General features: G+C 45.4%; 1 protein-coding gene across 1 annotated transcript; it reads right to left on the reverse strand.

The window, feature by feature from the left end:
- Positions 1-27233, reverse strand: PPME1 (protein phosphatase methylesterase 1). Its single transcript, XM_072327013.1, has 14 exons — positions 27033-27233; positions 16428-16521; positions 13640-13732; positions 11150-11207; positions 10586-10637; positions 8825-8979; positions 8236-8326; positions 7312-7377; positions 6447-6579; positions 5653-5782; positions 4873-4917; positions 4420-4484; positions 3606-3673; positions 1-2660 (listed from the first exon to the last, which is right to left on the reverse strand). Exons 1-14 carry the CDS (start codon positions 27128-27130, stop codon positions 2642-2644), a joined length of 1167 nt encoding a protein of 388 aa, XP_072183114.1. The 5' UTR covers positions 27131-27233; the 3' UTR covers positions 1-2641.
- Between the last annotated feature and the right edge of the window lie 17 nt (positions 27234-27250).

Consider the following 27250-nt stretch of genomic DNA (forward strand, 5'->3'; position numbering starts at 1 on the left):
TTTTTGACTTTACCTAAAAGATCCGGGTGTAGATTTTCAGGAGCTTGAAGCATCCATTAAGCCCAGCTGACCTGCCAGACATCTCCCATTCACACCCAAGACAAAAGGCAGTAGTGGAAGGGGAAGAGAAACAGATGAAGATAATGCGGGCTCTCCTGTATCTGCACAGTACTGGAGCAGAAGGCCAGCAAGGGGCTGCACCCTGCTGCCATTGCTCAGCCCTGCCCTGCACAGACAGGAAAAGCCAGAAGGTTCACTCTGAAAGGTGGGAAAGCAGGGCTGGAACTCAGCAACGTGATACGGCAACGATTACAACACAGCCCTGATGTCTCACCTCTGGATTAACCCTGTTACGATGGCAGCATGCAGGAGCAGCCATTCAGACTTTCCTTCCACAGCAATCCCGTAAGCTACAAATGGCTGAGGGCTCTGCCTGATGCGAGCAGCCCCAGAGCTGGCAGAACCTGTGCAGGCTCCAAGCTGAGGTCAGCCCTTACACAAACCCCGTCTCCCAGACCGCATCCGCTCCTGCCAAGCTTTGGGGTTTTCCATTGTTGAAAGCTTCCACGGCTCCTCAATTCCAACGGCTGGAACAAAGGCAAGAGAGATTCCTAAATCATCCAACTGCTCCCGCTTGAAATCTGCACCCTTACAGCTCAGCCTCCTCCCGTCTGTCTGCTTTTACACAGGCAAGAAAGCTGGAGGCTGGGAAAGAATGCACTGATCAGACAGCAACGGGGGTGGGGGGGAAGAGAACACTTTCCCCTGCAGCTCATTCCCTGTGTTAACCTTCACCCAAATACCGTTTCTCTTTGCCTGTTGCTCCCTCCTCCCAGGCAAAGCAATTGCAGACAGGCGAGAAATCCTTCAGACAAAAGCAGACTCTCAAAAAATGTTTGCAATTCGGCACAGCCAGGAAGGGATTCCCACTCCCTTTGCTATTGCTCTCGTCCCAAATCCAGCTCTGAGACAGCCAGGACCCAGAGCTCGGCGTGGAGCAATGCCACGTTCAATACCCTGCTGGGGATTGAGGATGCTGCCAACTTTTAGGATGCAACAGGAGAAAGGGAGATGGAGCATCTCGGTTCCTGAAGGTCCATTTCATCCAGTAGGAACCACAGCTGGGCTGGATGTGACACCACGGACACGATGCAACAGTGAACAGAGAGAGGAACGTCAGGAGCCAGCGATTCCCTATTAACACTGAGTGCATTTCCAACCCCGATGTGTTGGGCAATGGGCACAGCACAAGGCCACAACTCACATGTGAGGGAATGAGACGAGGAGCAGCTCTCCCATCACAGGGAATTCTCCACCTCTACCAGCTCTTCACACCACTCTTCCCTTTGGTCCACCTGTATCTCAAACACACCAGAAGCTCAGGATGGCTCTGGAGAACTGCTGCCCATCGCAGCTTCAAGCCAGGAACAGAACTACGCCTCAGCCAAACAGCATTAAATACTGCCTCCATCATAGAGCACAATGGGGTTCTGGACACAAAGTGAAATGGAATAAGATTTCAGACAACCACCAGCAACAAGAGAAACTGCTCCAATAGGTGCCAGCTCTTTATGTTCCAAAGTGATTCTTAGGAGAGGGGAAAAGCAATCTGACCAACTGCCTGCAGGTAACTTAACCTTGAAGAAGCATTCTCCCATATAAGTGCAGATTGATGTGGCACCGTGGAAAGCAGGCAGTGAGATGATCTAGGAAGTGACACTGAAAACAAGGTGTATCCTCTACTATTGGGGAATCAGCTGCCTGCACCTCTGCATCCACCTGAGCAGGATTGACTCCAAGCTCTTCCAGGAATTTATCTGCTGCACTTCTTGCATCTTTTTCACCCCAACGATGCTGATCTCTGCTCAGTCATGTGTAGCAGCTACACAGAGGGAAGGATAAACACATTCCAGAGGCAGAAAAGGGCCAAATAGGCAAACTGCCTGTTAATTCAGGCTATTTTTCATCAGTGAAAGCTTGAAACAAACGTTAAGAAGATTCTGAAATGGAGCTCAGGGTTCCCACCACTGCTTTTTGGTTTTACCCTCTGGTCCAAATTTGCACAAGAAAGCAGCATTAGTTTCCTTGCACAGCTCAATCCATAAGGCTGACGCTGGTGAGGTGGAACTTGAGCTTCACACGAAGCTGATTCCCCCAGTGCTTTAGGGGAAGAAAACAAACACGTGAGAGAAAGAAAACAAAAAGCAAAGCTAAGGGGCACTTTAAAAGACCGTCAGATGAATCCACAGAGAAATCCTGAAGCCTTTGGAAACGCTGCAGTGACTTTGCTGGCTCTGGATTGTCAACAACCCTTCTGCGCTTGGGTCCAAGAAAGCTTGAGAACCAATGGAGGTTGATATGACTGCTTTGGGGGTGTCAGGTGGTCTTTGCTTATGGCAGCAGAGAGGAGCCCACATCTGAGAGCATGAAGAGCTTTTCATGGTCTTCAACACAAGCTGCTTCCCAGCAAGGAAGTCCCTAAGCACGGACACGTCGTGGAGAACTGTTCTAAGGGATGATGAACCTCACACCAACTTCTCACTGCTGCTGAACCGGAGAGATGAACAGATATGGGATACATCACAGTGGCCTCTGGTGCAGTTTATTTACAATATGACTCAGTGCTGGAGATAGAGGGGTATTAACAAGCAGGAAACACGCTAGGAGGGAAAAAGGAGAGTGGAAGAAAAGGTCACATTAAAACAAATCAAGGTATTCTCTGCAGATCTTTGGCTCTGCCTCTTCCCTCTCTCATCACTTATACACCACCCTAAGCCATTTCCTTCTACGCAGCCCCAGGTCCTACATTTCTACTGCTTCACACCCCCAAAGGCACAGGATAAAGGGGAAAGATCATTCAGCAACACCCCTTTAGCGTAGCCAGTCATACAGCATTGTGCATGCTGGAATTTATAGCTGCTGTTGAAGAAATCTCAGCTACAAAGCAAGAGAACTTCTCAGCACCGCTCACTGAAACCTGACAGATGACCTTGAGGCAGATTAGTACCATCTGTGAGCGTGGTCTGAGCATTGGTTTAGTTATTACCTTTATGATGCTGTACCCTTACGAGTCTTTCCAAGCAGCCTCATCAATGACAACCTGCTCTCATTGCTGTATAGAGACTTGGCTCCTATAGTTTAGTTCAATACACCTGAGGTCAGCAAAGTCTGCACAACAAAGCACAGAGCTTTACCTGTCTGATTTGACCAGCATTCCCTGGCCAAAGCAGCGTGGTACAAGTTGCTTTCAAGGCACGAGGCCCTGACTACGTAAATAAAAACCTGCTTAAAGCAAATACCACAAAGCTTGTAATTTTGCCTCCTGGCAGGTTATAGAGAAAGGAATCAGCAAAGTGAGACCTGCCTCACTCCTCCCCTTCAGGGAGGAAGGTTTCATTAACACGAGACTGCGTGTGAAAAGTCGACAGAGAACACAACCATCCAATAACTCCTATTGGCTGTGATGCCAAGCTGTTTGTTTCGATGTGGTTTCAGCATTGTGTCAGAGCTTCCCAGCTACCTCCCACACTGCAAGCCACAAAGGCAAAGCGAGAGCAAGAGCTCTGCTCGCAGACTGCCCAGCTGGAGCACTCACGGAGCCTTACCACTGGAATCCACCGATGGGCTCTGTAAACCTGTGACGGATCAGGAACGTCGCAACAGCTTCAGCAACCTGGAGGAAGGAAAAGTAGGTCAGAATGTAAAGGGATGTGAAGATGACAAGAAATCCAGAGAGCTTTCAAAGGATGCGGCAGTTCCAGCCGGGCAGTGATCCCAGCACTTCGAAGCCATGTTGAAAAGCACCACAACATTTAGGCCAAAGCTCTTCCTTCGGATTGGTAAAGTGAAGCGCGGGCAGGCTGAGTTTTGCACTCGTGGTGCAGAACAAGCTTTAAAACTAGTCTTGTTCCCAACCACAGGCTCCACTGACACATTCCTCCTCCTCCTGTCAGGATGCAAACAAGCAACACACGGCAGTCGCTCTGCTCCTTCATTCTGCAAACTGTTTCAATAGCATTTGTTTCACATTTGGAAAACTTGAGCCACCCAACTCAGGACGACACAGACGAGCTCCAAAAGCTGTGGCTTAGTGCAGGCAAGAGTGAAAAGCTTCTCGAGGGAAGGCAGGAGGTTAAAGGGAACCACGCTCCAGATGGTAACAGTTAGTTCCATCACCACCAGCTTGAGAATGAAACCTATAAGCGAGACAAGCTCTGTATCACGTCTAACATCTCAGCTCAGGCTTTCCAGTCAGCTTCGAAATATGATGAAATCCAAGCTGCTTTGCAAAGAAAAACTAGTGATGGTATCACATCTAAAAGGCTCCTGCGGTGTAAAAACTGTGCTTCACAGCAAGCAATGGCCCCTGTTGTGTCGAAGCAGTGGATGCATGCAGCTTCACCCCCAGGCAGAGCTCACCTTGTCTGGAGCATCTTCATGGACTGCATGGCCGCACTGTGGAAGGACTTGCATCTGAAACTTCCCTGCAGATCAAAAGAGTCATCACTTTTTAAGCAGTCCCTGCTTCCTAAACAGCCAATAGTTTAGGGAAGTAAATCTCACCTATACAGGAAACAACAGACACCGGACCCTTAAAAGCACTGTGGATTTATGAACTCTTCTAACAAGGATCTTGCATTCTTTACAAGCCTGACTATGAGCATTAAAAAGAGCATGGCCTGCAGGGTGAGGGAGGGGATCTTCCCCCTCTGCTCTGCCCTTTCAGGCCACAGATTACATTTTCACTGTGCATTTGCTTTGAAATACACTGTAACTGCTAACAGGCTGTTCCCCCCACACCTTTGTTCATGCACCCACAGCAACAAGTTGTCAGCCAAGAAGAGCATTACAGTAACAACATCAAATATTTACCTTGCATCTGTCCAATTGTTAGATCTTTATCCAGCCTGTCAACACCTACAATCAAATAAACAGACTTACTGGGGATAATACAGAGAGGATGTAAACTGAGCAGAGCTTTATTAGGCATTGTGAAAGAGAAGTTTTGCCATCAAGAGAGTGAACCAAACATAACCACTAGAGCATTTCATGGCTGCACCTCAAGATGGTAAATGACAGGGAAGAATCTCTGCCTAAATCTCTTTTCCACAGCTTAGAAGGTCATAGAATCATAGAATGGCCTGGCTTGAAAAGGACCACAGTGATCATCTTGTTTCAACCCTCCTGCTGTGTGCAGGGTTGCCAAGCACCAGACCAGGCTGCTCAAGGTTTACCATCTTTCCTACCAGAGCACAAGAAGGGCCTTACAGCTGGCTGCAGAACAACCGTAATTTCACAGGCAAGTCACACCTACAGCTGTAGGAAGGTATCATAGCACTGGAGGCTGAAGGGCAGCTTGGATCTTGTATGACAGCAAAGAGCATCGAACAACAAAAGTAAGCCTTTAGCACTGCAAAATCCAGTGCATCATTATGTGCTGTCTTGATAGTAGAGGCTCTGACCTAATTCCAAATATGCGTGGTTAAAGCTGATTGGTTTAGGATAAGTCATCATACACAGAACAGCCAGAGTAGAAGAAATGGGTGCAGTAATCTGAGAGGAAGACTTGAGCCAAACGCTGACCTTATTTTCTATAACACAACTGAGACGCCACTGAAGTGAACTGCTGCTGAATTGAAGCCAGATACGTACCAGCTAAAAGCAAAAGCTTTGGAGTTGGACAGCTTAGGAAGAGGTTAGATAAGCCCCTGAACCATCCGTCCCAGTACTTCTCTGTTTTCGCCAGCTCAATTCGCCACGTGTATAAGTGCTCCTTCTTTGTCTGCAGGGAGGAAAGAGAGCTCTGCATTAGTGATCAGCGGAACGGCTCGTGTAAAATGAACTCCATATGGAAGCATATGTACAAAGGCTGGCTCCCTCTGGTGGATCGCACGCTCTCAAGCAGCCAGTTTTTGCTCCTTGTTTCCTATCCGAATCACAACCGAAGTACACAAATAAGGAGTGAGAAAGTCAGTGGGAGCTGCACCTATAGATTGAAGTACAACTGCATTTTCCAGGGCACTGAACTTTCTGCTTTTTGCTGGCACAACTAGTTTGTGCCCTGTCTGAAAAGCAAGGGGATATATCAGCTGCAATGATTTCCCTTGAGGAATTTACTTTCTTAGGCTACAATTGATTGTACAACCTCCCGAATGCTGACGGGACTTTGAAATAAGCCAAAATAGCATTAAGGGTCAGTACTGAGCACCCCTCATTCACAAAAGCCCCCGTTTCAGGTCATGTGCATTCAGAGCACCTGGGGAAACCCAAAAACCAAGTGACAACCCACGATGGAATCAGTGAGATGAGGCCAAGAAGGGAAACAAAAGTCCCAGTATAAAGCTTCCACTGGAGTTGCTCTCATTTATATTAGAATCATTTGGATAACTGTGGGTCAGGGAAGTGCCATGCAAACATATGCTGAAACACAGCAAGAAATTCCCTACCTCAGTGTCATCTTCCTTCTTCCTTTTGTTGACGGAGACTCCGCCTTCATCATCCTCTTCCTCCTCCTCCTCTTCTTCAATAATGCCCTCCACGATGGCTTTAGGACCTTCGGGACTGGCAGCTCCTTCACACCTGTGATAATAAACCCAAAAACTGATTCCCTTTCCAGAACCAAAACGTAGCTGACCTAAAAGCTGTCAGTGATTCCACAACCACTGGATAAGAAAAATTCCCCCCACAAGCTTAGAAGCAGCTGTGGATGAAAAGCTGCAGCCAGAACCAGCCATGAGACCTCTGCAGCATGTGCACCTCAGTGCAAACATCAATGCAAACAGCTACTTAGAAGAGGCAGCTCTTCTTAGCAAAGCACATGTACACTTTGTAAAGGTTTCAGATACACCAAGGATCAGAGTAGCACAAGCAGATCAAATTGACCCCGATCCCCATCTCACCTTAGACCACTCCTGTAATGCAGAACTGAACCATTTCTAAAAGGAAATGAAAGGCACCGTGCCCAGAAGGCCAACCCAATTTAAGCTAACATTTCTGAAGGGACATTAAACTAACACTTATGTCCTTAATGTGGGCAGAACGGAAGGCAAAAGGGAAGGCAAAACAAAGAGCACATGATCAGTAGTGGTTAATTTATCTTTTCCTAATGCAGCTCTTTGTGGATTCTGGGCAGGTTTTCTCCAGGTGCCATGAATGTGATTCAACACTGCTGTGGGTATCAGCAGTGATCAAAGAAATAGATCTACTAGAAGAAACTTCCACGTTCAGGAGTATTTATGCTCTGCAGTGAAAGTGTTTGTAAAACAGAAGATGTTTAAGTGCTTGAAATTAAAACAACACAAAACAACCTACTGTTTGACTTGACCGACCATAGAAACTCTGGCAGATTCCAGGTTTCTTATTTGTCCACTTTTTACACTAGAAGAAAAAGGAAGAAAGGCAGAGAGTTACTAAATGAATTGGTGGTTAGCAGGCCTAGGAACAGAAGCAAAACTAGATGATTTAACCCAAACCACCCGTGCTCAGGAGTCATTCAGAATGAGTCACACCACGTGCCAACTTACCTGAATCACCAACTGTAACTATGAATCTAAAAGACACATGGGAGAAATGCTGGTGGGATTTTGGAGCAGTTCTGGGATGATCTTTCTCCAACACCAAGCTAACTCCCAGGAAAATAATTCTCTCTTGTCCCATCCAATCAGCCAAGCAATTGCTGACAAAACCACTTGAGTGGTAGAGGCTGGAAGAGACTTCTGGGTATCACCAGGTCCCAACAGAGGGACTCCTGGCCCTTCAGCATCTTGGTGGTACTCTGCTGGACTCTCTCCAGTATATCCCAGTCACTTTCATACTGGAGTTGCTCAGACCCAGATCAGCATTTCAGATGTGACACTAAACACTAAAGAGAGGAGAAGGTTCACCTCTCCTAAGCTGCAGGTGACACCTTGCCAAATGCAGTGTCCTTAGTGACAAGGGTTCATATTCCATGTGCCACCCACCAGGACCTTTCCTGCACTCTCTCCATCTGTATGCCCCCAGCACAGCCTGGGGCTGCTCCTCCCCAGAGGCCGGGCTCTGTTCTTCCTGCTAAACCCCACGAGGTTCCTCTTAGCCACCTCTCAGCCTGTCCAGGTCCCTCTGGATGGCAGCACAGCCCTCTGGTAAATCAGCCCTCTGGGATAGGAGAGCAAAAGGAAGAACCTGACAAATGTCACAAAGTTTTGCTTCCTTCAGGATTCAAGCCTTATGTGATTACATAAGCCCACACGTTACCTCCACTCGATTGCGTTCTCAAGTGACTTGAATGTTTTGGGACGACTCCTTAAGAAGTTCTGCATGCTGTTCAGTGCGTCCATGGCTGTACCTAGAAAGAAACGCTTCAGTTTTATGACATCTAATGTAATCATTATCATGTTCGTCTATACAGAATTGGCTACCATGGAATACCTTCAGGGGAAGTCGGGGTTCAGATTGGATTTAATGCAGTTAAGCAGAATAAAGCTTAGCACACCAAAGCCTGCAGTCCTACCTACTCCCACATTAGAAAGTTCACAAGTAGGACAACTAGGCAGTAAGAAAAAGCAGCAATCACTCATCCACCATGCATTATATACATAAAAAAATACTTCCCTTGCTCCCAAGAAAGTGTTGCAGCCAAAAACAACAGCAATCACAGATCCCACCCAGCAGAACTGAAAGGATTCCCCTCTAAACAACCATTTCACATCGATAACTTCTGTTAAGAGGATGGAACTGGCGTATGTTTAAGAACTGGCTGAACTTTGTGTACTCTGGAATTTAGGGGCTAAGAACAAAAAGGTGAGCATGAAAGAAAGAACCATATCCAAGCGTCCAGGCTTACCTTCCACAACATCTATCATGCACAGGCCCAGTAAACTTGGCACCAGGTTTGCGACTGCTGTGTGCACTGCAATGGCGCCACCCATGCTGTGCCCAATCAGCATGATAGGGGGAGGAAGGTCTCCATACAGAGCTTCAACCACGTTCCCAACGTCTCTGCCAAAAGAAGGTGAAAACATGGTCAGCATCTCTACCTTGATATATATACCTGAAGGAAAAAAATACAGATTCAAATCCTCTCTTATCTAACCCACACGCCACTGGGACAGGTTTATTGTCTTATCACTGTGCAGCTCCATTTAACCACCAACACAGGAAACCATTTGAGCTGATGCTTTCCTGCACAAGCATGCAATTTGCCTTGTTATAAACAGAAAGGGCTTAATTAATTTACTTCTTTTAATTCCCAAAGAGGAGGTCGTTTTAGATTGACATCAGCTGGTAGGAGTTTTAAATAGAAGGTGAGAAAAACGTTGCATTCTTTTGCATGGAATCGTGGGCTAAAAAATTCACAGCTCTAAAAGGAGAAATCTTTTGCAAGTAAATAGAGAAAAATAGCCAAGCTCTACGGATAGGGGCAAAGATAAACAACAAGCAAAGGTTCAACCTCTCACTGGGGTACAGACAGTACAAGGCAAGAAGAGATTTCCCCTTCTCTTCCACAGGGCACCTGCTTTAAGATGAAGCTGTCATTGCTGTACTTTAAGGTAGCCTCAGATGCCCAAATGGGCTTTCCAGTCAAGGAACACCTGAGTAAGCTTGCACCTAGTAAAGCATCAGCCAAAAGAAAGGCTGAGTACTTTGCTCTGTCAAAGAGAACAAGACCAGAGGATTTAAGAAAAGATTAAAGCTACAATGTAAAGCTCCCATTTAAAGACTAACAAGGAATAAACTTTGAGCTCACTGCAAAGAGGACAGAGAGGTTTAGAAAGAAAAGGCAACTTGTTTCCCTCCATGGTAGTGCTGTTGCAAATCTAAAAAATCCCAATTATTTCATACAGCACCTCCTTAGGACAGTGATGTACCGGGATCTGACAAGCTGTAAGCAGCAGCAATAAGGCACACAATGGAAGTCAGACCGCATTTCACACATGGCCTCCCCACAACAAATCCAGTAGATTTGTTCATAGGAAGGTTACAAAGTCCTTCCTGGTTTAATTGTAGTGATAGGAAAGAGACTCTTTGTACTGAATGTAGACATAACAAGAAGTGCTTAGTAGGAGCTGCTTGCTTTTCTGCAGCTTGTGAAGAAGGGGATTTGAATCCCAAAGCAGGTCAGGACAGTCTGCAAAAGCAACCTGATTAAGTGACCCATGCTGGGGGGATGCCAGCAGTCCAATCATTGAATGATAGAATGGCCTGGGTTGCAAAGGACCACAGTGCTCATCCAGTTCCAACCCCCTGCTATGTGCAGGGTCACCTACCAGCAGCCCAGGCTGCCCAGAGCCACATCCAGCCTGGCCTTGGATGCCTCCAGGAATGGGGCATCCACAGTCTCCAAGGCATATTATACACTTTGACTGCTCCAAAGCAGAAGAACCGCCACCAAACTGGTCATTTCAAGCTAAGATGCCCAGATCAACCCTACCTGAGGAATGCTTTTTCCCTTCTATTAGGATATCTCCAGTAAGTGTTACCGAGCACTGCAGGTTTAAAGTGCTCACTGCAGTGAAGCTGCTGATCTGTACTGTGGCTTTGAAACCAAGGGGAAAATAGATATGTGGAAAGTGAAGTGCTTAGGGGAGAACAGAAGCTTCCTTACTTTGACATCGTCTCCGCAGACAAATCTTCGGGATTCCTAACTTTTGTTTCTCCTGAAAGAACAAAACAAGTTAAATTCCTGTAAGCTGAAAACCTTCCGACTTCTCAGGACGAAGAGCAGAGAGACTCCATTTCAATTACATGAATAATTAAGGAACCCAGAATTAACAGAAACACTTGGTACTTTATCACATTATGGCTTAGGGGAAGGAACAGTCGAGGGGAGTGTTTCCATATTAACAATGTGCCTTACAACTGAACAACACGCTTTATTTCTAATGGTAAAGACCTCCTCTAGGTTATGAAAATATAGAAGGGTTGCTGCCAACATGTAGAAAGAAGCAAGCCCACCATCACCTTGCACAATGGCAAAGGGAGCTGAGAGTGCTCATACATGGGGTTACACCACTCACCCCATCCCTGCCACTGAATAAAAGAAAATAAGGATGCTTTCAGGATAATTTCTCAGTCATTTTGGGAAGGATTCATTACATCTCCTTTAAAAGGCAAGACAGCAAACAACGTGCTTATGTGCCATTTAAATTCCTGTATTTGCTGTACTTACCGTGGCCTCGGAGATCTAAAGCCACAATCCTGCATTGAATCCTGCTGATGATGGCAGACTGCAAGGAAAAAAGACAAAGTGATTTGCAAAACGCCACAGCTCATCTGCAAAAGGATTAGCATCATTAAGCAGCAGCAAAGACCAGCGTGCTGGGACTGAACCTCCACTACCTACAGCTGAACCTGCAGGTTGAGAACCCACGAGGATCACCCCCATACGAGCTACCCCCAATGAACCAGAGCTCCATCCTTCCTACTGTTCACATCATTGCTGAGAAGAACATTTATTTTACTATGCTTTGAGATATCTTGTGTTACCTAGGAAAGCCAATTCAAGTTCTGTAGCAGCAGTTCAGATGCTGAAGCAATGCTTCCCTCTCCCAAGCCATACACGCTCCAGAATTAGCCCCAGCTATACGGAGGCCATGAAGATGAAGCAGCTGCCTTGATGTGCTTATTCACTTGGATCTCACTGAATGGAATTTTACAGTAATGCTGGAATGTACAAAACTGATTAGTCCAAAGATGTTGGAGGGGAACAAGAGAGGAATCTTTTTAAAGCAATGATGACTCTTATTTAGTTACTGACGGCTCAATTTGCATAAGTTATTTCAGGCATCACAGTGATTAAACAGCTTTCTTTGTTGGAAGGAAGATTTCTGTGTTAAAGAATCATTGATTATTGAAATATCAGCCCCGTAGGAGAGGGAGAATTTATTGAGGGACTGTTAATACAACCACCTACATAAGGGGTAGATCTGAAAGGCAACCTGTCCTCCAATCTGGTTGTTCAGCTCTTCAACTCCTAAACGAGTGCAGTAGTTATGATTCAAACAGCCACAAGTTCATATTTCAGACCCCAAAAATCACCCCAAAACCCCCATTTGCAAGCTGCTTATGCTCCGAAGCAATGACTTAACTCAGCAGATGAGCTGCCTTCTGCTAAAGATCAAACCATTGTCATCAGAGAGCGAGGGAAGAGGATCACAACCAACATGACAGGACAGAATGGGAAGCTGTCCAGCACCCTGAGTTGTATCCAAACAGAAATATTTTGGGCAAGAGATGTACAAGCACATCAGGCAGGAATTTGCCAGGCCAGTAAGCAAAAGGAGAAAGCAGCACCCTGCAGGCTATTCTTCTATTTATAGGTTCTATTTATATTCAGCACCTCCCAGTTTGGGGTTTTCATGTCTGGGTGTTCTTTGTATTTAAGTTTGTTTGGTACTTGAAGCATGAAGTTTAATACCTGGTTCATTTTACTTAATTGCTTAGGACGGACATTATCTTCAGAACACCCACGGGAAATAATGTAATGACAGCTGCATAAAGGCAGAGCTAATTATTGTGCCCACTTCCCTCCCCAAAAGCACTGTCAGATTTGTGCTTCTCACCCAGGGTAATATCTTCCCTTCATCAGCTGCCAATACTAACACCCAAAGCCCAAAAAGCACAGCGTTATAATGGCACTCATTCCACTAAATCCAACAATATTGGGATTTTTTAAGTGTGAAAATGGTTTGCTACTGAAAATAAGAAATTCTAGAGAGGGTGGTGGTGTCTTGTAGGAAGACGTTCAACACAGAGAAGCGCGGCTTCATACTTCTGCCTCTGGTTAAAAGCAATGGCCTTCAATCCAACTGGAAACTATAACCGATAACTATTACTTGGCCATCTTGGCAATGGATGATCTACAAGCAGGTAAGGACAAGATTTAGTAAGAAAGAGGCCTTAAGATTTAGTAAGAAAGAGCATCTTGGTCAGCTCCAGCTGCTCATTAGCAGAGGGTTGCTAGAGTTAGGGTACTATGGTTAGGCTGCGGTTGGACTTTATGATCTTTGAGGTCTTCTCCAACTTGAGTAATCCTATGATTCTATGATAAATGAACTAAGTTAGGTGTCTAACTAAGAGTTTTTACTTAACCCTGCAATGCTTTAAATGTTATTGCTTAGCTCTGGTTTTGCTTTGTATTGTTTATACAAAGGAACAGGTTTGGGGATGGAACTTCGGTTCAGTCAGTCCATGGCCTCGCTCCTCTTGATCCAACCTCCATCCGCGTTTCAGAGAGCAGCAAATGAGACTCCTTGAACAGAACCTCAACCACACAAAATAAGAGTGTTCTGATGAGATCCAAGTGTTGAGAATGACCAAGCAGCCTTCCAAAATAAATAAATAAATAACCCCCGTGGGTAGAATACAGTGAGATTTGCCTGAGTGCTTCATTCAAACACGCAAGTTATGTGGAAGTCTGGGATGCTGCTGATAATGAGTGGCCTAGATCATACACCTTTGCATACATTTTGCCTAATATATATACTTATATATACTAATATATATGGCTTGAGTCAGGTGCATACCAGCAGATCATAAGGCACTATTTTCTGCCTTAATTTTCCCTACGTTTAACGCAACTGAATGGTCAGCAGCCCTCCATGCTTAGAGGACTAAACCTGCATATAGACTTATCTCTATAAATGAACAGTTTACTTACAGTAAATACAGCCCAGGAAAGAGCAGAATGGCCTCCGCCATGTAACAGCAGTAGGACAGGTCCCTCCAATCCGCTTTTGTAAATTCGAAAAGTGTATGAACAGTTAAGGACATTCCATGGTTAGATTTTAGATGCTGCAATCACAGTGTTTTGTTTCTATGCTTGAGCTCTCCAGGCCTCATTTCTGCCTCTATGCAATGGGTTTGTGTAAGGACAACCAGGACTAAACTGAGCTTGTTTGAAACTTCAGAGTTCTTTTCTTACTGTGCAGCATTTCCCCCTCTGTAACCTACACACCTCATGCCCGAACCCTTTCTTCTTCTCCTGCATCAACAAAGAGGAAAAATAAACCTTACTAAATGGAACTACGAAGCATGTCATTTTAATGTGGAGTGTTTTCCCACTGTGTTTAAGTCAAGCAAGCCAGAACACAAGATGTTTTAGGGCAACATACATCTGTGGCACATACATCCATAAAGAAGCTTCACAGTACTCACCTGACCACAACCTATCTACAACCTACAAACTTCTGTTAAAGGTCACAGGGAACACAATAAACCCTAAATCACTGAGATTTGCTTGAACTGAAGATGGCCACATACAACACCCAACCAAACAGGTCCATTACTCTCTGCACTACTTATAAAGCTTCAGGGGACTTGATGATCTTCAAGGTCTTTTCCAACCTGGGTAATTCTATGATGCTTCACAAGGAATGCAGACACGATGCACATCACAAAGCATTCATAGCTGGAACTGAACAGGCAGACTTAATGAGAACATGAAATAATGACTAGGTGAGTAAAACAACAAGAAGAATCCATATTTTAAAGCATCACATGCTATTAGCAACAGAGAAGGAACTGAAGTGTTAATGGGGTTGAAATAGTCTGGAAAACTGGTTTTCTTAATGGACATACCAAAGTAGGATGTGCACACTTAGAAGTTATACAACTACTTAAACTACATGGTTTGTATTACTTCAACACAGATAAAACAATCTTCATTTTGCAAACAGAAGACCTGGAAGTACCTCTTGTGCCACTTCTGTCAGCAGGACCCATGGGAAGTCCTGTGTCCCAGACCTTCCCATGCTGTTTTTCAGGGTGCTCCCAGTTAGCACAGAGCTGTTGTAGGTGGGTGCAGGAAGCCTATGGATGGGACACCCAAAGCCAACTCATGGCCTTTGCCTCCTTTCCAGAGGTACCTCGACAGGTTGAACAGTGGGCTCAGGTGAATCTCATGAGGTTTAGCAAAGCCAAGTGCATGGCCTTGCACCTGGGTCAAGGCAACTCTATCAATACAAGCTGGGGGATGAAAGTTTTGAGAACAGCCCTGTCAAAAAAGATGTGGGGGTTCTGGTGGATGGAAGCTGTACATAAGCCAGCACTGTGCTCTCAAACCCCAGAAGGCCAACTGCATTCTGGGCTGCATCTAAAGCAGTGTGGCCAGCAGGGTAAGGGAGTGATCCCACTCCTCTGGTCTCCACTGTGAGGCCTCACATGGAGCACTGCATCCAGATGTGGAGTCTTCAGTACAGGAGAGACATTGAGCTGCTGGAGAGCATCCAGAGGAGGGTCACAATAATGATCCCAGGGATGGAACAGCTCTCCTATGAGGACAGGCTGAGAGCAGGGCTGTGCAGATGGAGAAGGGAAGGCTGCAAGGTGAACTGAGAGTGGCCTGTCAGTATCCAAAGGGGAGCAACAGGAAAGAAGGGGACAGACTCTTGAGCAGGGTCTATGGTGACAGAACAAGGGGAAATGGATTCAGGCTCCACAATGGGAGATTTAGGTTGGATATAAGGAAAAAGTCTTATAATGAGGGTGGTGAGGCGCTGAATGGGCTGCCCAGAGATGTTGGGGATGTTCCATCACTGGAGACTTTAAAGGCTGGATCAGGCCCTGGGCAACCAAATCTACCTGTGGTGTCCCTGTGCATTGCAGGGGAATTGGACTCAATGGCCTTCAGAGGTCCCTTCCAACTCTAAGGATCCTATGATTCAAATTGGGCACATCAGTGAGAATTGCAGCCATCAGCTGGATAAGTCCATAACAGGAAGACTTGTAAAAAGGAGTCAGCTTGAACAGATGTATAGAAGTGTGGAAGCACTACAAACATTTGGAAAAGGAGCAGGAATGTTGGAAAGCAATTACCAAAAACTAGTTGGACATTGCTGGACATCTCTCCCTGGTCCATACAGATGTGGTGCTGCCAGCAGGGAGAAGTTTCTCTGTCTGCACATCAAATAGGGGTACAACAAATAGCAACCTACGCTTCCTGGACATGCATGTATCTTTGTATGCACATACAGGAACGGAAGCTACAGGCTGACTTGCAGAAGGGTCTTTGGAAATCAGTAGGTATTAACATTCTTTTAGAGTTGAGGCTCATATATTGCACTGCTGACACTGAATCCGAATGTACAGTTTAACAACTTCCACTTAACTGTCTTAATAAAACTTAATACAAATCGATAAACATCAATCCTGATACGGTTTCAACTACATGAACTAAGAGATTTTCGCCTGCAAAATACCTTACCGAGTAGTTGGAAGTACTTGTTGAAAATAGTGATTACCTCTGCAAAAGAATCAATCCCGTGAACCAGCCTTGCTGTGTGTCTTGGAAAACTCTGATAGCTGATCCATACAAAGAGGGAGGAAAAAAAGGGAGATGAAATGAGAAGAAATATACGTGAAAAGGTGACTAGAACCCCAATAAACTCAACAGATACGTGATGCTGCCCCAGTCACTACGAAAAGTCTTAATCTGAATAAAAGGATATATCCTTGCCAGTTTCATTTTCCACCACAACATCCTCCATAGATTCAAAGTACTGGCTCCAAAGCACTGGGGTGAAGTCACGCTTTCTTCCAGGGCTGAAAGAAAAAAAACTCCATAGGTAAGAGGTGCTATAATTAGTCTTTTGTTGCAATTGGTATTTATTGAGGAGAATACAACAGTGTTACACAACAATTTAGGATTGGAAGCAAGTGAAATGCAAGTGTAATTCCCTTCCAATATAAGGGATTTTGGAGTCGGTGATAAAATGTCTTCTTTAATCATGGTTCCTATTTAGGAGATCAGAAGAACCAACATGAAAACTAATGGAGGCAGAATGAGAATACTTCATCACAGAGCAATACTAAGGAAGACCAAGCAATGGCAGTTAAGACTATACAGACCCACATCAAGTGAAAAGCAGGGAAGGAGCAAATATTTAAAGATCTCATCACAGTACAAACTCTCAATATGCAGCAACTACAGGTCAGGCCCTCCAAAATTCAGCAGCAGTATGACTGTATGAAATGGAACAGGTTGCCCAAGGAGGCTGTGGATGCCCCATCCCTGCAGGCATTCAAGGCCAGGCTGGATGTGGCTCTGGGCAGCCTGGGCTGCTGGTTGGTGACCCTGCACATAGCAGGGGGTTGGAGCTGGATGAGCATTGTGGGCCTTTGCAACCCAGGCCTTTCTATGATTCCCTAGTCCTAATGGGAATAATATGGTGCTGACATGACTTAGAATGCAGGAAGTCATCCAAAATATGACTCAGAACATGAATCATAATTAAAAAAAGAAAAGAATGTCCTTCTCAGAAGTCACCTTGACATCACAGCTTTGCAAAGTAAAGTGTCAGCTGTATGCGACAGGATGCTACCAATCTAGCACGGGATATATGAATTAAGCATCTTATTTAAAAGCCAAATTAGTATTTGTTGTGAGATGACAACTTTCCTACAAAACCCCTCTAATTTTGGAAGAAATATCATTCCAAGTCAAACTGTCCTAAAAATGCAGGATCTTTAAAACCCATCGAATGATTGAATGGCCTGGGTTTCATAGGCCCACAGTGCTCATCCAGCTCCAACCCCCTGCTATGTGCAGGGTCACCAACCAGCAGCCCAGGCTGCCCAGAGCCACATCCAGCCTGGCCTTGAATGCCTGCAGGGATGGGGCATCCACAGCCTCCTTGGGCAACCTGTTCCAGTGCGTCACCACCCTCTGGGGGAAAAACTCCCTCCTAAGATCCAACCTAAACCTCCCCTGTCTCCCTTTAAAGCCATTCCCCCTTGTCCTATCACTGCCCACCCTCACAAACAGCCATTCTCCCTCCTGTTTATACACTCCTTCCAGTACTGGATGCCCACAATGAGGTCTCCCTGGAGCCTTCTCTTCTCCAAGCTGAGAAAAACTTGTATTTTAACTTAAGGACCATAATGACAAGACTGTATATCAGATACTCATAAGACTTCCATGGAAGAACAGGCTTCCAGGCTTCAGTTGAAATTCGTTTCCAGGTTAATCACAAAATAACCCAAGTTGGAGGGACCCATAAAGATCACCAACTCCAATACTATATATTTACTATAATTCACGTTGGGTTGTGATCTTAGAGGTCTTTTCCAATCTTAATGACCTATAACAATGTCTATAACCTCTGACTATGACTTGCAATAGTGAGATCGGGGGACCAGGGCTACTACAACAAAGCCTGGGTCTCCCAATAACGCATTTCCAACACACAAATCACAGTCTTTATTCCTCACACACAGAGATCCAACCCCTCTTTATAGCAATACTAATTTCTGCCACGCTTTGTCAACAATTACACAACAAAACACAGCAACAAACGACGCCTCAAAGTAGCAGCACTAATTTCAGGCTGCAACCAGCATCTTGGGGATGCAATTCGCCTACATTATTGGGTGAACATAGATGTGTGCTGTGGACATTACGCAACCCAGGACTCTCAAAGGTGTCCAGCTGACAAGCCAATTTGTTCTTTGCTTCCATCAAAAGGTGCAGCTGTGCCCTCTCCTTGCACCCCTATTACTAAAGAAAGGCTTTGCAACAAGAGCTTTCCCAGTGACTCAGTTGATGCGAAATCTGTTTCCTCAGCTGAGTGAATGCATCCATTTGCTAAGGCTAGAAAAGAGTAGTGCTTAATTTTGGCAATGACATAATCAAGCTAGATTCAAGCCCTGTACACAGGATGAGTAACAGTGCACCATTTTAACAGCCTTTTTGCATTGAACCTCTTCTGGGGGTGGAAATCAGCACACAATATGGAAATCAGGCATGGACGTGGGGGTGAAAAGAACTTCACAGAATAAAATCTCTTCTACTGAAGGAAGCTTTCCCCTGAATTCTTGGCTTCCTAAAGAAAGAGAAATGAAGGCACAAAGCAGCTTTTCAGTTTGAGAGAAATAAAACTCCTATTTCCCATGATATTACGAGAATAAGAAACATCAAACAACCACCCCCTGAATATTCCAAATTCACTTCTGTGGGTTTCCAGACGTTGGTATTGTTCTTGTCAGATTTCGATTCAATAAAAGATGTCACACACATATACATGTAAACTCAGAAAAATCTCTTCTACTGCCTCAGTTTAATCTCCTTCCAAAACAATAATTAACGATAAACTTCATAAGCAAAAGACTTGGCATGAAATGCAGTCAACTCAGATGATTGATAACAGCTTCAAGGTTGGATATGAGACAAAGATTCTTCTCCCAGCAGCGATAATGCACTGGCACAGCTGCCCAGGGAGGTGGGGGAGTCACTGTCCAAAGAGGTGCACAGGGACCATGGAGCTGTGGCATTGGGGGACACGGTCAGTGGGCACAGTAGGGGAGGTCTTGAGGATCTTGGAGTTCTTTTCCAACCTTAATGATTCAGCAATTCTAAGGTACCTGATTTCCATGGTTTATCATCTAGGACCACAAGAATTGAAGCTCCATCCATGTCATAACCAAGAGCGCTCTGGAAAGGGTTAAGGTTCTTGCTGGAGATGAAGCAAACAGCCCACAGCTTGGATAATTTCCCATCTCCTGCTTTTTTTATAGCTAGGATGTGCAGTTAATGACAGCAAGTTTCACCACCCTTAAAAAATCCCACACTTCAGTGCTGCCTGACTTCTCTACAGCACATTATTCCTGGTTTAATGTTTGAGTCTCCTCAATAATTCCACTTGATGGGCAGATATCATCATCCAGCTGGCTATGCTCATTCCAACATAATCCATACATCAGGTAATAGCAGGATCTCCCTGCAACCTTCCCTTCATTGTGAGAGGAGAAAGTATTAGTTGGAATAGCATACCTATGGCTGGAATCAATCACTGAGGATATAATTGAAGAAGACTCCAAGAAATATACAACTAAGATTGGAAAACAGGGCCTACATTGAAAGCCTTATCTGGTTAAAGGCAATGTCAGGAGTCACGCATATCAGAGGACTGGAGAAAGAAGGTAAATCATTTCATAATTACTCTTTAGTGTATTTGTTCCCCATCTCTCTGACATCAGATAATCTGGAAACACTCATATTGTTCTCAGGCTTTTTAGGCTGACCTGATACATCTCTTGGAACTAACAGGCCCTCCAGTTACCAGGAGCACCAGTACAGTTGCTGTATGTAGGATCATAAAATCGCAGAATCACTAAGGTTGGAAAAGACCTCTCAGATCCCCAACCCACCCCACCATGCCCCACTGACCACATCTTCAGTGCCACATCCCTACTGTTCTTGTACGCTTCCAGAGATGGCAAAGCCACCAGCTCCCTGGACAGCCTGTGTCACCGCATCGCTGCTCCTTCTGATTTGTCTGGGTAAAACCTGAGCAAGATAGAAAAACAAAACAGAGAAAACAAGGGCAGAAACAAGAGACTCGTTACCTCCAGCACCATCTGTGGAAGCTGAAGGCAAGCGGAAGGTCTATTGCTAAGCCTCTGTAAGGTCTATTGACCACCTCCAGCTAAAATGTTCATGAGGAAGGCAGTCAGGTGCTGACACAAAGACAGTTCCATGAAGAATAACTCACTGGTTGTAAGAGCAAGCCATGAAATCAGAGCCAAACTGTTCCCTGGGACCTTGCCACTCCACTTCTTGTCATATTGCTTGATTCAGCATTATTAGCAATCGCTTCAAATTCAGTTTAATAGGAGTTAACAGCTCCTAGGAAGCATTAGGAGTTGTGTGTCAGGTATACGACATATCTGGAAACAATACATACCAGAACTCCCACGTTTTTAGGAAGGAAGGACAACCTGGGAGTTGAGAGCTACTGTCATCTTTAATGTAACCACGTGCAGATTGCAATCTAAACAAAGTTCTTGCCTCCAATCCACACCGATGGATCTGCAATTTACTATTGAACCCTACAAAGGGCAAGAATAAAAGCACTGCTTTCCCACGAGACAGCTGGTGAGCGCATCTGAAGTGCACAAGGCAGCACAAAGCTACGAGAAACTGACTGTGATTTTGTTGTTTCTTGGAATTAATGCCTTCCATCCATTATTTAGAGCTGCTTTTCTAGTGGTGCATCAATACAAACAAAACTAGAAGCAAGCCCAAGCAAAGAGCAGCTGTGATTTTGCCCCTTGACGTTGCAGCGGTGTTTTGTCGACCAAATATTTAAGCTGATGGAATTAATTACTGCTTTTTGAAGTATCCAGCAGAACAAAAGAGAAATGGATCCATCACAATGAAGTCTGAAACTCCAAACCAGCTGCTGTGTGAAGCTGGAGTTACAAAAGAACTTCTGGGCTCTCCCTACAGCTCGTTTCATCCTATTGTGATGTTTGTCCCCCTTCACTGCATACAGAAAATGGATCTGAAAAGCAAGCCATCCCAGAGCAACCGGAGCCCAAATATCTCACCCATTTGAATTGGGTTTTGCCTTCAGCTATTTCAAAAGTAATAGTAAAAAGAAAATAAAATGCTTGTATATCAAGCAGCGAGAACCATTTTTAGAGATTCCTTTTCCTTAGAGGTCATTTACAACTACGAAAGCAGTTACAGAACATCACATGCACGGATCGTGATGTATAATCCTTGCATTGTACTTAAAACCTGACCAAAGGAAATCAAATATAATCTATTTAAGAACTGCCACGGCTGACAAGATGTATTTTAAATAAACTAATTAAATTGGCAAGAGTAGCATGTAATGTAGTGGCAGAAAGCCTCCAACAAACTCTCAAAGTCAACCCTTTGCAAGGGTAGATAACAGCAGGACAAGAGGAAATGGTTTGGAGTTGAAGGAGGGAAGATTTAGGTTGGATGTCAGGGGGAAGTTGTTTATGGAGAGAGTGGGGAGGTGCTGGAACAGCTGCCCAGAGAGGCTGTGGATGCTCCGTCCATCCCTGGAGGTGTTGAAGGCCAGCTTGGATGGGGCTCTGGGCAGCCTGGGCTGGTATTCAATGTGGAGGTTGGTGGCCCTGTATGTGGTCGGGGGTTGGAGCTTCATGATCCTTCAGGTCCCTTCCAACCCAAACCATCCTGTGATTCTATGACAAGCTGACATTTGCTCCTTTATGTAGGTGCTTAAAAATGAACTGCAGGTTTCTCTTGCAGGTATGGTTTTCATGCACCACTCAAGACAAACAGATGCAGACAAATACAGCTTTGGGTAACAGAGTTTGTTCAGTTGAGCAATATGGTCAGAAAGCACCTAAATATAGAGGCAGGAGAGCACAGAGCCAGCAGGAAGGTACAAAGATGGAAGATGAGCTGGAAGAGCACAGAGATGTCTGCAGATGAGCAGGCTGCAACTCAGAGTACAGAGGTAGTGGAAATCAATGCAATGTGCTGTGAAATCCTACAGAATCCCTGCATACACCTTGACCTACCACAAGAGTCCAACAAAACTACATTGCAGTGGCCATTTTAACCACGCAGTCCCGTGTTCTTGCTTCAATATTGATATCAGTGTCCTATGCTAATCAAGGATTTGATATCCCTGCTGCTTCACTGTGCTGATTTGCATTTCCCCATGCATTGCTTTGCTGATATACTGCCAGAGATGTAGAGGAACCTACAGATGCATGCATAACTGAGATGCACAGAGCAGAGCTGAGCTGTCCTATGGGACATTCCCAGAGGCACGGCACAGCCAGTTTTGGTCAACTGAACTTCTTGAATGAGACTTCCCAATAAAGAAACACAAGGATGCAATCATACTGGAATACGATAAGAAGATACAAGTCTGTTCTCACCTATTTGGTTGCAGTAATGGGTGATATCTTATTACAAACAAAACATTCATGGAACCATAGGATGGCCTGGGTTGCAAAGGCCCACAGTGCTCATCCAGCTCCAACCTCCTGCTATGTGCAGGGTCACCAACCAGCAGCCCAGGCTGCCCAGAGCCACATCCAGCCTGGCCTTGAGTGCCTGCAGGGATGGGGCATCCACAACATTAAACTTTTTGACAGAAAAGAAGTAAGAATGTATCTGGGGTGAAAATTCTCCTGTGCTTTTGGCAAAGGCTTCCTTACCAAGCTGATATCTGAAAACAGTGCTTTGAAAAGGAAGCTTCCTACCCTTGCAACTTGCCTTTACGCCAAGGATGGCCGATGTCTGAGATATCTCAGTGCTGCATTCAGGTGTATTTTCCTGCTTGCAGTCTCACTGCACCCTCCGCTTTCAGACACCCCATGCAGTCACGTTAGCACAACCTGCCTGGCTGATGAAAAAGACAGATTTCATATAAAAAATAAAGTGGAATGGTGCACAAGAAGCAAAGCATTTATCTGCAGAACAACCAGCTTCCCACTGCTGCTGGAGATTGAGTTTAAACACGTTCTAATTAATGGCCCTGCTTCCAAGGTAAGAAATTCATCAGTGCCCAGAAACAAAATAGATTTGTAAACAAAAGATGATAGCAGAGCAAACAAATCTTTCTCTGATTTTAATTACTTTTGCTCCCCGTGAGAGTTTCGATTTCTAAGGGATCACTTCAGTAGGGCCTTCTATATTTGTCAGTGCTGGAAGTCACGCACCTGTCAAGGTATAGCTGATCATATCCTCCTTTGGTAGCTAAACCTAAGCTTTTCACCCAGAGGGTGGTGATGCACTGGAACAGGTTGCCCAAGGAGGCTGTGGATGCCCCATCCCTGCAGGCATTCAAGGCCAGGCTGGATGTGGCTCTGGGCAGCCTGGGCTGCTGGTTGGTGACCCTGCACATAGCAGGGGGTTGGAGCTGGATGAGCACTGTGGGCCTTTCCAACCCAGGCCATTCCATGATGATTCTATGAAGACAACCTGAGTAGAGTCATTACAAAGAAACCATCCACTGAGGATGTGTGTTTGAGGATGGTGACTTCATTCCTACATGAAATAATCCTTCCAGTGCACAGGTGTGTGAAAGCATCCAATGAAATCCCATTTCCAACTGTGGGCACTGCTGTCCAAAACCAACTGTAACGTAGGATGAGATCAACAGGAGGGGAGAAGAAAAGGTGGCAGAAGACAAAGCGCTGAGTCCACAGAGCAACCAGAGCTATGTGACCACAGTGTGACTATGAACTGCTGCCAGCTGCTACCAAGGGGAAGGATATATGATGTTTTCATCCCCCACCCACAACAGCGGGCTTTATATCAGCACATCCTGAAGGATTTTGAAAGGAGGATAAAAAAAAAAGACTGACAGCATTATAAAACCACAGAAAACCAACATCCCTTCATGGTCGCTTCCCTCTCTGACATGAAACCTTCCAAAGATTGAAAGGAATCATTACATAGATTACAGCACTGTGACCAAGAAGTGCTTTGCCAACATAAACATTACCCAACTGCAGAAATACTCCACAGAAATCCATCGTAAAATCAATTGAAATCAACTTTGCAGGTGCTGAATAGAAATGTATTCGTTTATCTGTCAAGAAAAAGCAAAGCAAGAAGTATCGCAGGTGCTGGATCTGCTCCTCATTAAGCCTGGACCTTAAAAGCCTTTAATTTTATTAGTTTCCTAATAAAAATTATCATGAGAGCGGACGTCCAGCAACAACACTGACTTGGAAAATGCATCCCACAGCAAAGCAGCCTTTTGCAGCCGATCGCCAGCAGACCACACTGCCTCCATCACCCAACCGATTCCAGCAGGACACAGCTCACCTGATGCTGCAGGAAAATGAGTTTTGCCTTTTATCACTACCATGGGGACATCTGCACCCAGGAAACATCTGGCAGGAGCCAAAAGAAGCAGCAACACCAACTGCAAACTCATTTTCCTTCCCCTGGACCTGAACACCAATGTTAGAAGTCTTTATGTTTATTACTGAGCTATGAAGGCTTAATTAAACAGGGCGTTTGTTTACAGTTCCATCATGTGAACACTGATTTATGGAAAGAATTAGCTTGCTGACAAAGTTTACAGTCCACAAAACTGCTCTAAAAGACAGCAAAACTTGGTTAGTCCCATTTGAAATGGCATCATGAAACAGTATGAAACCTAGCCTTATGTGTACCACAAATAACCTTCTGCACGCTCCTGTAAATCCCAAGACTCACAACAGAACTAACTCATGGTTTACAACACAACATTCAGGACGACTTCCTTCTAATTAATCCCTAAATACCACTTTTTTGATTAGCCTCAGAGCCACGCCATTACTTACATACAGAGCTTAGCTTTAGTATAATCCATATTCAAAGGAAAAAGAAAATATATATATATATTAGTTCAGATTCTAACTAAATCAACTGCACTGCATCCATTCAAACATACGGGAAGACTATAATGTAAAAGAAGCACTTTAAAACTATACTTGAAAGGAGAGAACTACCTGTCATTTAAATGCCTTTCACATCCATAAACAGCCAAACATTTTCTCTCAGTCTTTTACAGCTGTCGTTTTCATTATTTCTCTGAGTTATCTGATTTCATGCATCAAGGCAAAGGAGATCTCCTGTAGGAATTGGAGGATATATTTAACCTCCAAATGGAGCACTCGATGCAATCGGGAGCTGCACAACACACATCTGGCAGCCTGAGCCCACGTCCTCGTGACTAAAACCAGCTTCCTTCACTCTACAAAGCACCCTGCATTCCTTCTACCATAACCAGGCACTTGCTAGGAGTACAAGCTTCTCCCTCACACCTTTGGAGATTGAAGTTATTCTTCAGTGCTCTCCTATTTGCAATCCACTTTCTCCCTCTGACTCCTCGCTAAAGAACAAAGCTTTTTGCCAAAGTTGTTCTTGTCCAGTCAGTTCCTTGTTAGCTCCCATCCACACAGCTTGATTCCAGCCCATCTTCTCTCATGCTTCCAAAAGATGCTCTCACTCCTGTTTAAGAGATTTGACATCCCTTTACTCTCTGTGTTGTACTGTACTGGCCTATCCCAGATGAAACGCTGCCATCACTCGAAGCACAGCCTTACTCTATTAGCAGAGTTCACCTATGTTACAGCTTCATATAACTTTCTGAGATAAATAGCATTTAAACAACATTTTGAAGCACTTCTCTCCCTCAGCCACGATTTCACTGACTTTGAGGTCCCACCACAATATATATATATATATATATATATATCTCACAACACATAGACTCTATCTTCAAACTAGAGGACTGAAAGAAGAGTGCCACCAAGGGGCAACGGGATGTCCCAAGACACCAATTCTGACTGAATCACAGACATATAAAATAGTTTGGGTTGGAAGGGACCTCGATGCTCCCCCCAGCCCCGCTCCCTTCTATGGACTGGGTGCTCCTCACCAGCTTAGACTACCCACAGCCTCATCCATGGCCTTGGATACCTCCAGGGATGGGACACCCACAGTTCTGGACAGCAGTGCTGGTGCCCTGCCTTCCCCTTGAGTAAAGAATTTCCTCCTAATATCTAATCTAAATCTCCCTTGTTATTTCAGCTTGCCTGTCCTGCTGCTTTGGCCCTGAACCTCCTTGGATATGGGGATAAAACAGTCTGAGGAAACTCTCCTAGTATCTCTCTCCTGAGATAGGAGCTGAATTCTGGACAATGGCTTTAATCTGAAAGAGGGGACATTGAGATTAGACATGAAGAGGAAATCCTTTCCTCACAGAGTGGTGCAGCCCAGAGCTGAGGGTGCCCATCCCTGGCAATGCTCAAGATGGGGCTGCAGGCAATGGGACATGTCTCTGCCCATAGAGAAGCTGGAGCTGGGGGAGGGGGGGAAGGTCTGAAGGCTCTTCTAACCCAACTATTCCCTCATTCTATATTTCCTATGCCATTCCCAGAGGTCCACCACACCACTTACCATCCCAACAGGGGCTGCCACCCCCTACGCACAAAGGCCCTCACATCCCAACCCTCCAACTCCCCCCAGCCCGTCCATCAGCCACCACAATTCCTCCTCCTTCCCCCTCCCACTTCCCTCAGGCACAAAGACCCACCAGATCCCCCCCCCCCCCCATAACTCCCACATAACGCACCCCCCCCACATACACACCCCATAGAACACCCCATAGAACACCTCTCACCTCTCATAACACCCCTCAGCCCCAGTCCAAGCACAGAACCCCCCGAAGCCCTTTTCCACAAGCACCCGATCCTCCCGAATGACGAAGGCCTCACCCCTCCCCTCAGACCCTCCATCACCCCCCCCTCCTTCCCTCACTTACCCCATGCGCATCTTGGAACCGGACTGACCGCCACCCCCTGGCAAAGGAGGCCTCGTCGGGAGGCGACCCAAGTGCAGCTGCTTCTCCAGAGCCGACATAACGACAAACAGGACGCAAAGCTCCGCACCGACCCTCACACAGCGCCTGGGCCGCCACCAACCCCACACCGCTCCGCCCCACCGGAAGCGCCTCTCTCCACACAGCGCCGCCGCCGCGCG

Source organism: Excalfactoria chinensis, chromosome 1 (genome assembly GCF_039878825.1).
Source record: "Excalfactoria chinensis isolate bCotChi1 chromosome 1, bCotChi1.hap2, whole genome shotgun sequence".
NCBI classification, from domain to species: Eukaryota; Metazoa; Chordata; class Aves; order Galliformes; family Phasianidae; genus Excalfactoria; species Excalfactoria chinensis.

Excerpts from the sequence above, each read along its gene's own strand:
- PPME1 (XM_072327013.1), bottom strand. The coding sequence starts at position 27,130 with ATGTCGGCTCTGGAGAAGCAGCTGCACTTGGGTCGCCTCCCGACGAGG. Across the intron at positions 10,638-11,149 it reads TTTAGATCTCCGAGGCCACG|GAGAAACAAAAGTTAGGAAT; the intron begins GTAAGTACAGCA and ends TTGTTCTTTCAG. Across the intron at positions 4,485-4,872 it reads AACAATTGGACAGATGCAAG|GGAAGTTTCAGATGCAAGTC; the intron begins GTAAATATTTGA and ends TTTGATCTGCAG.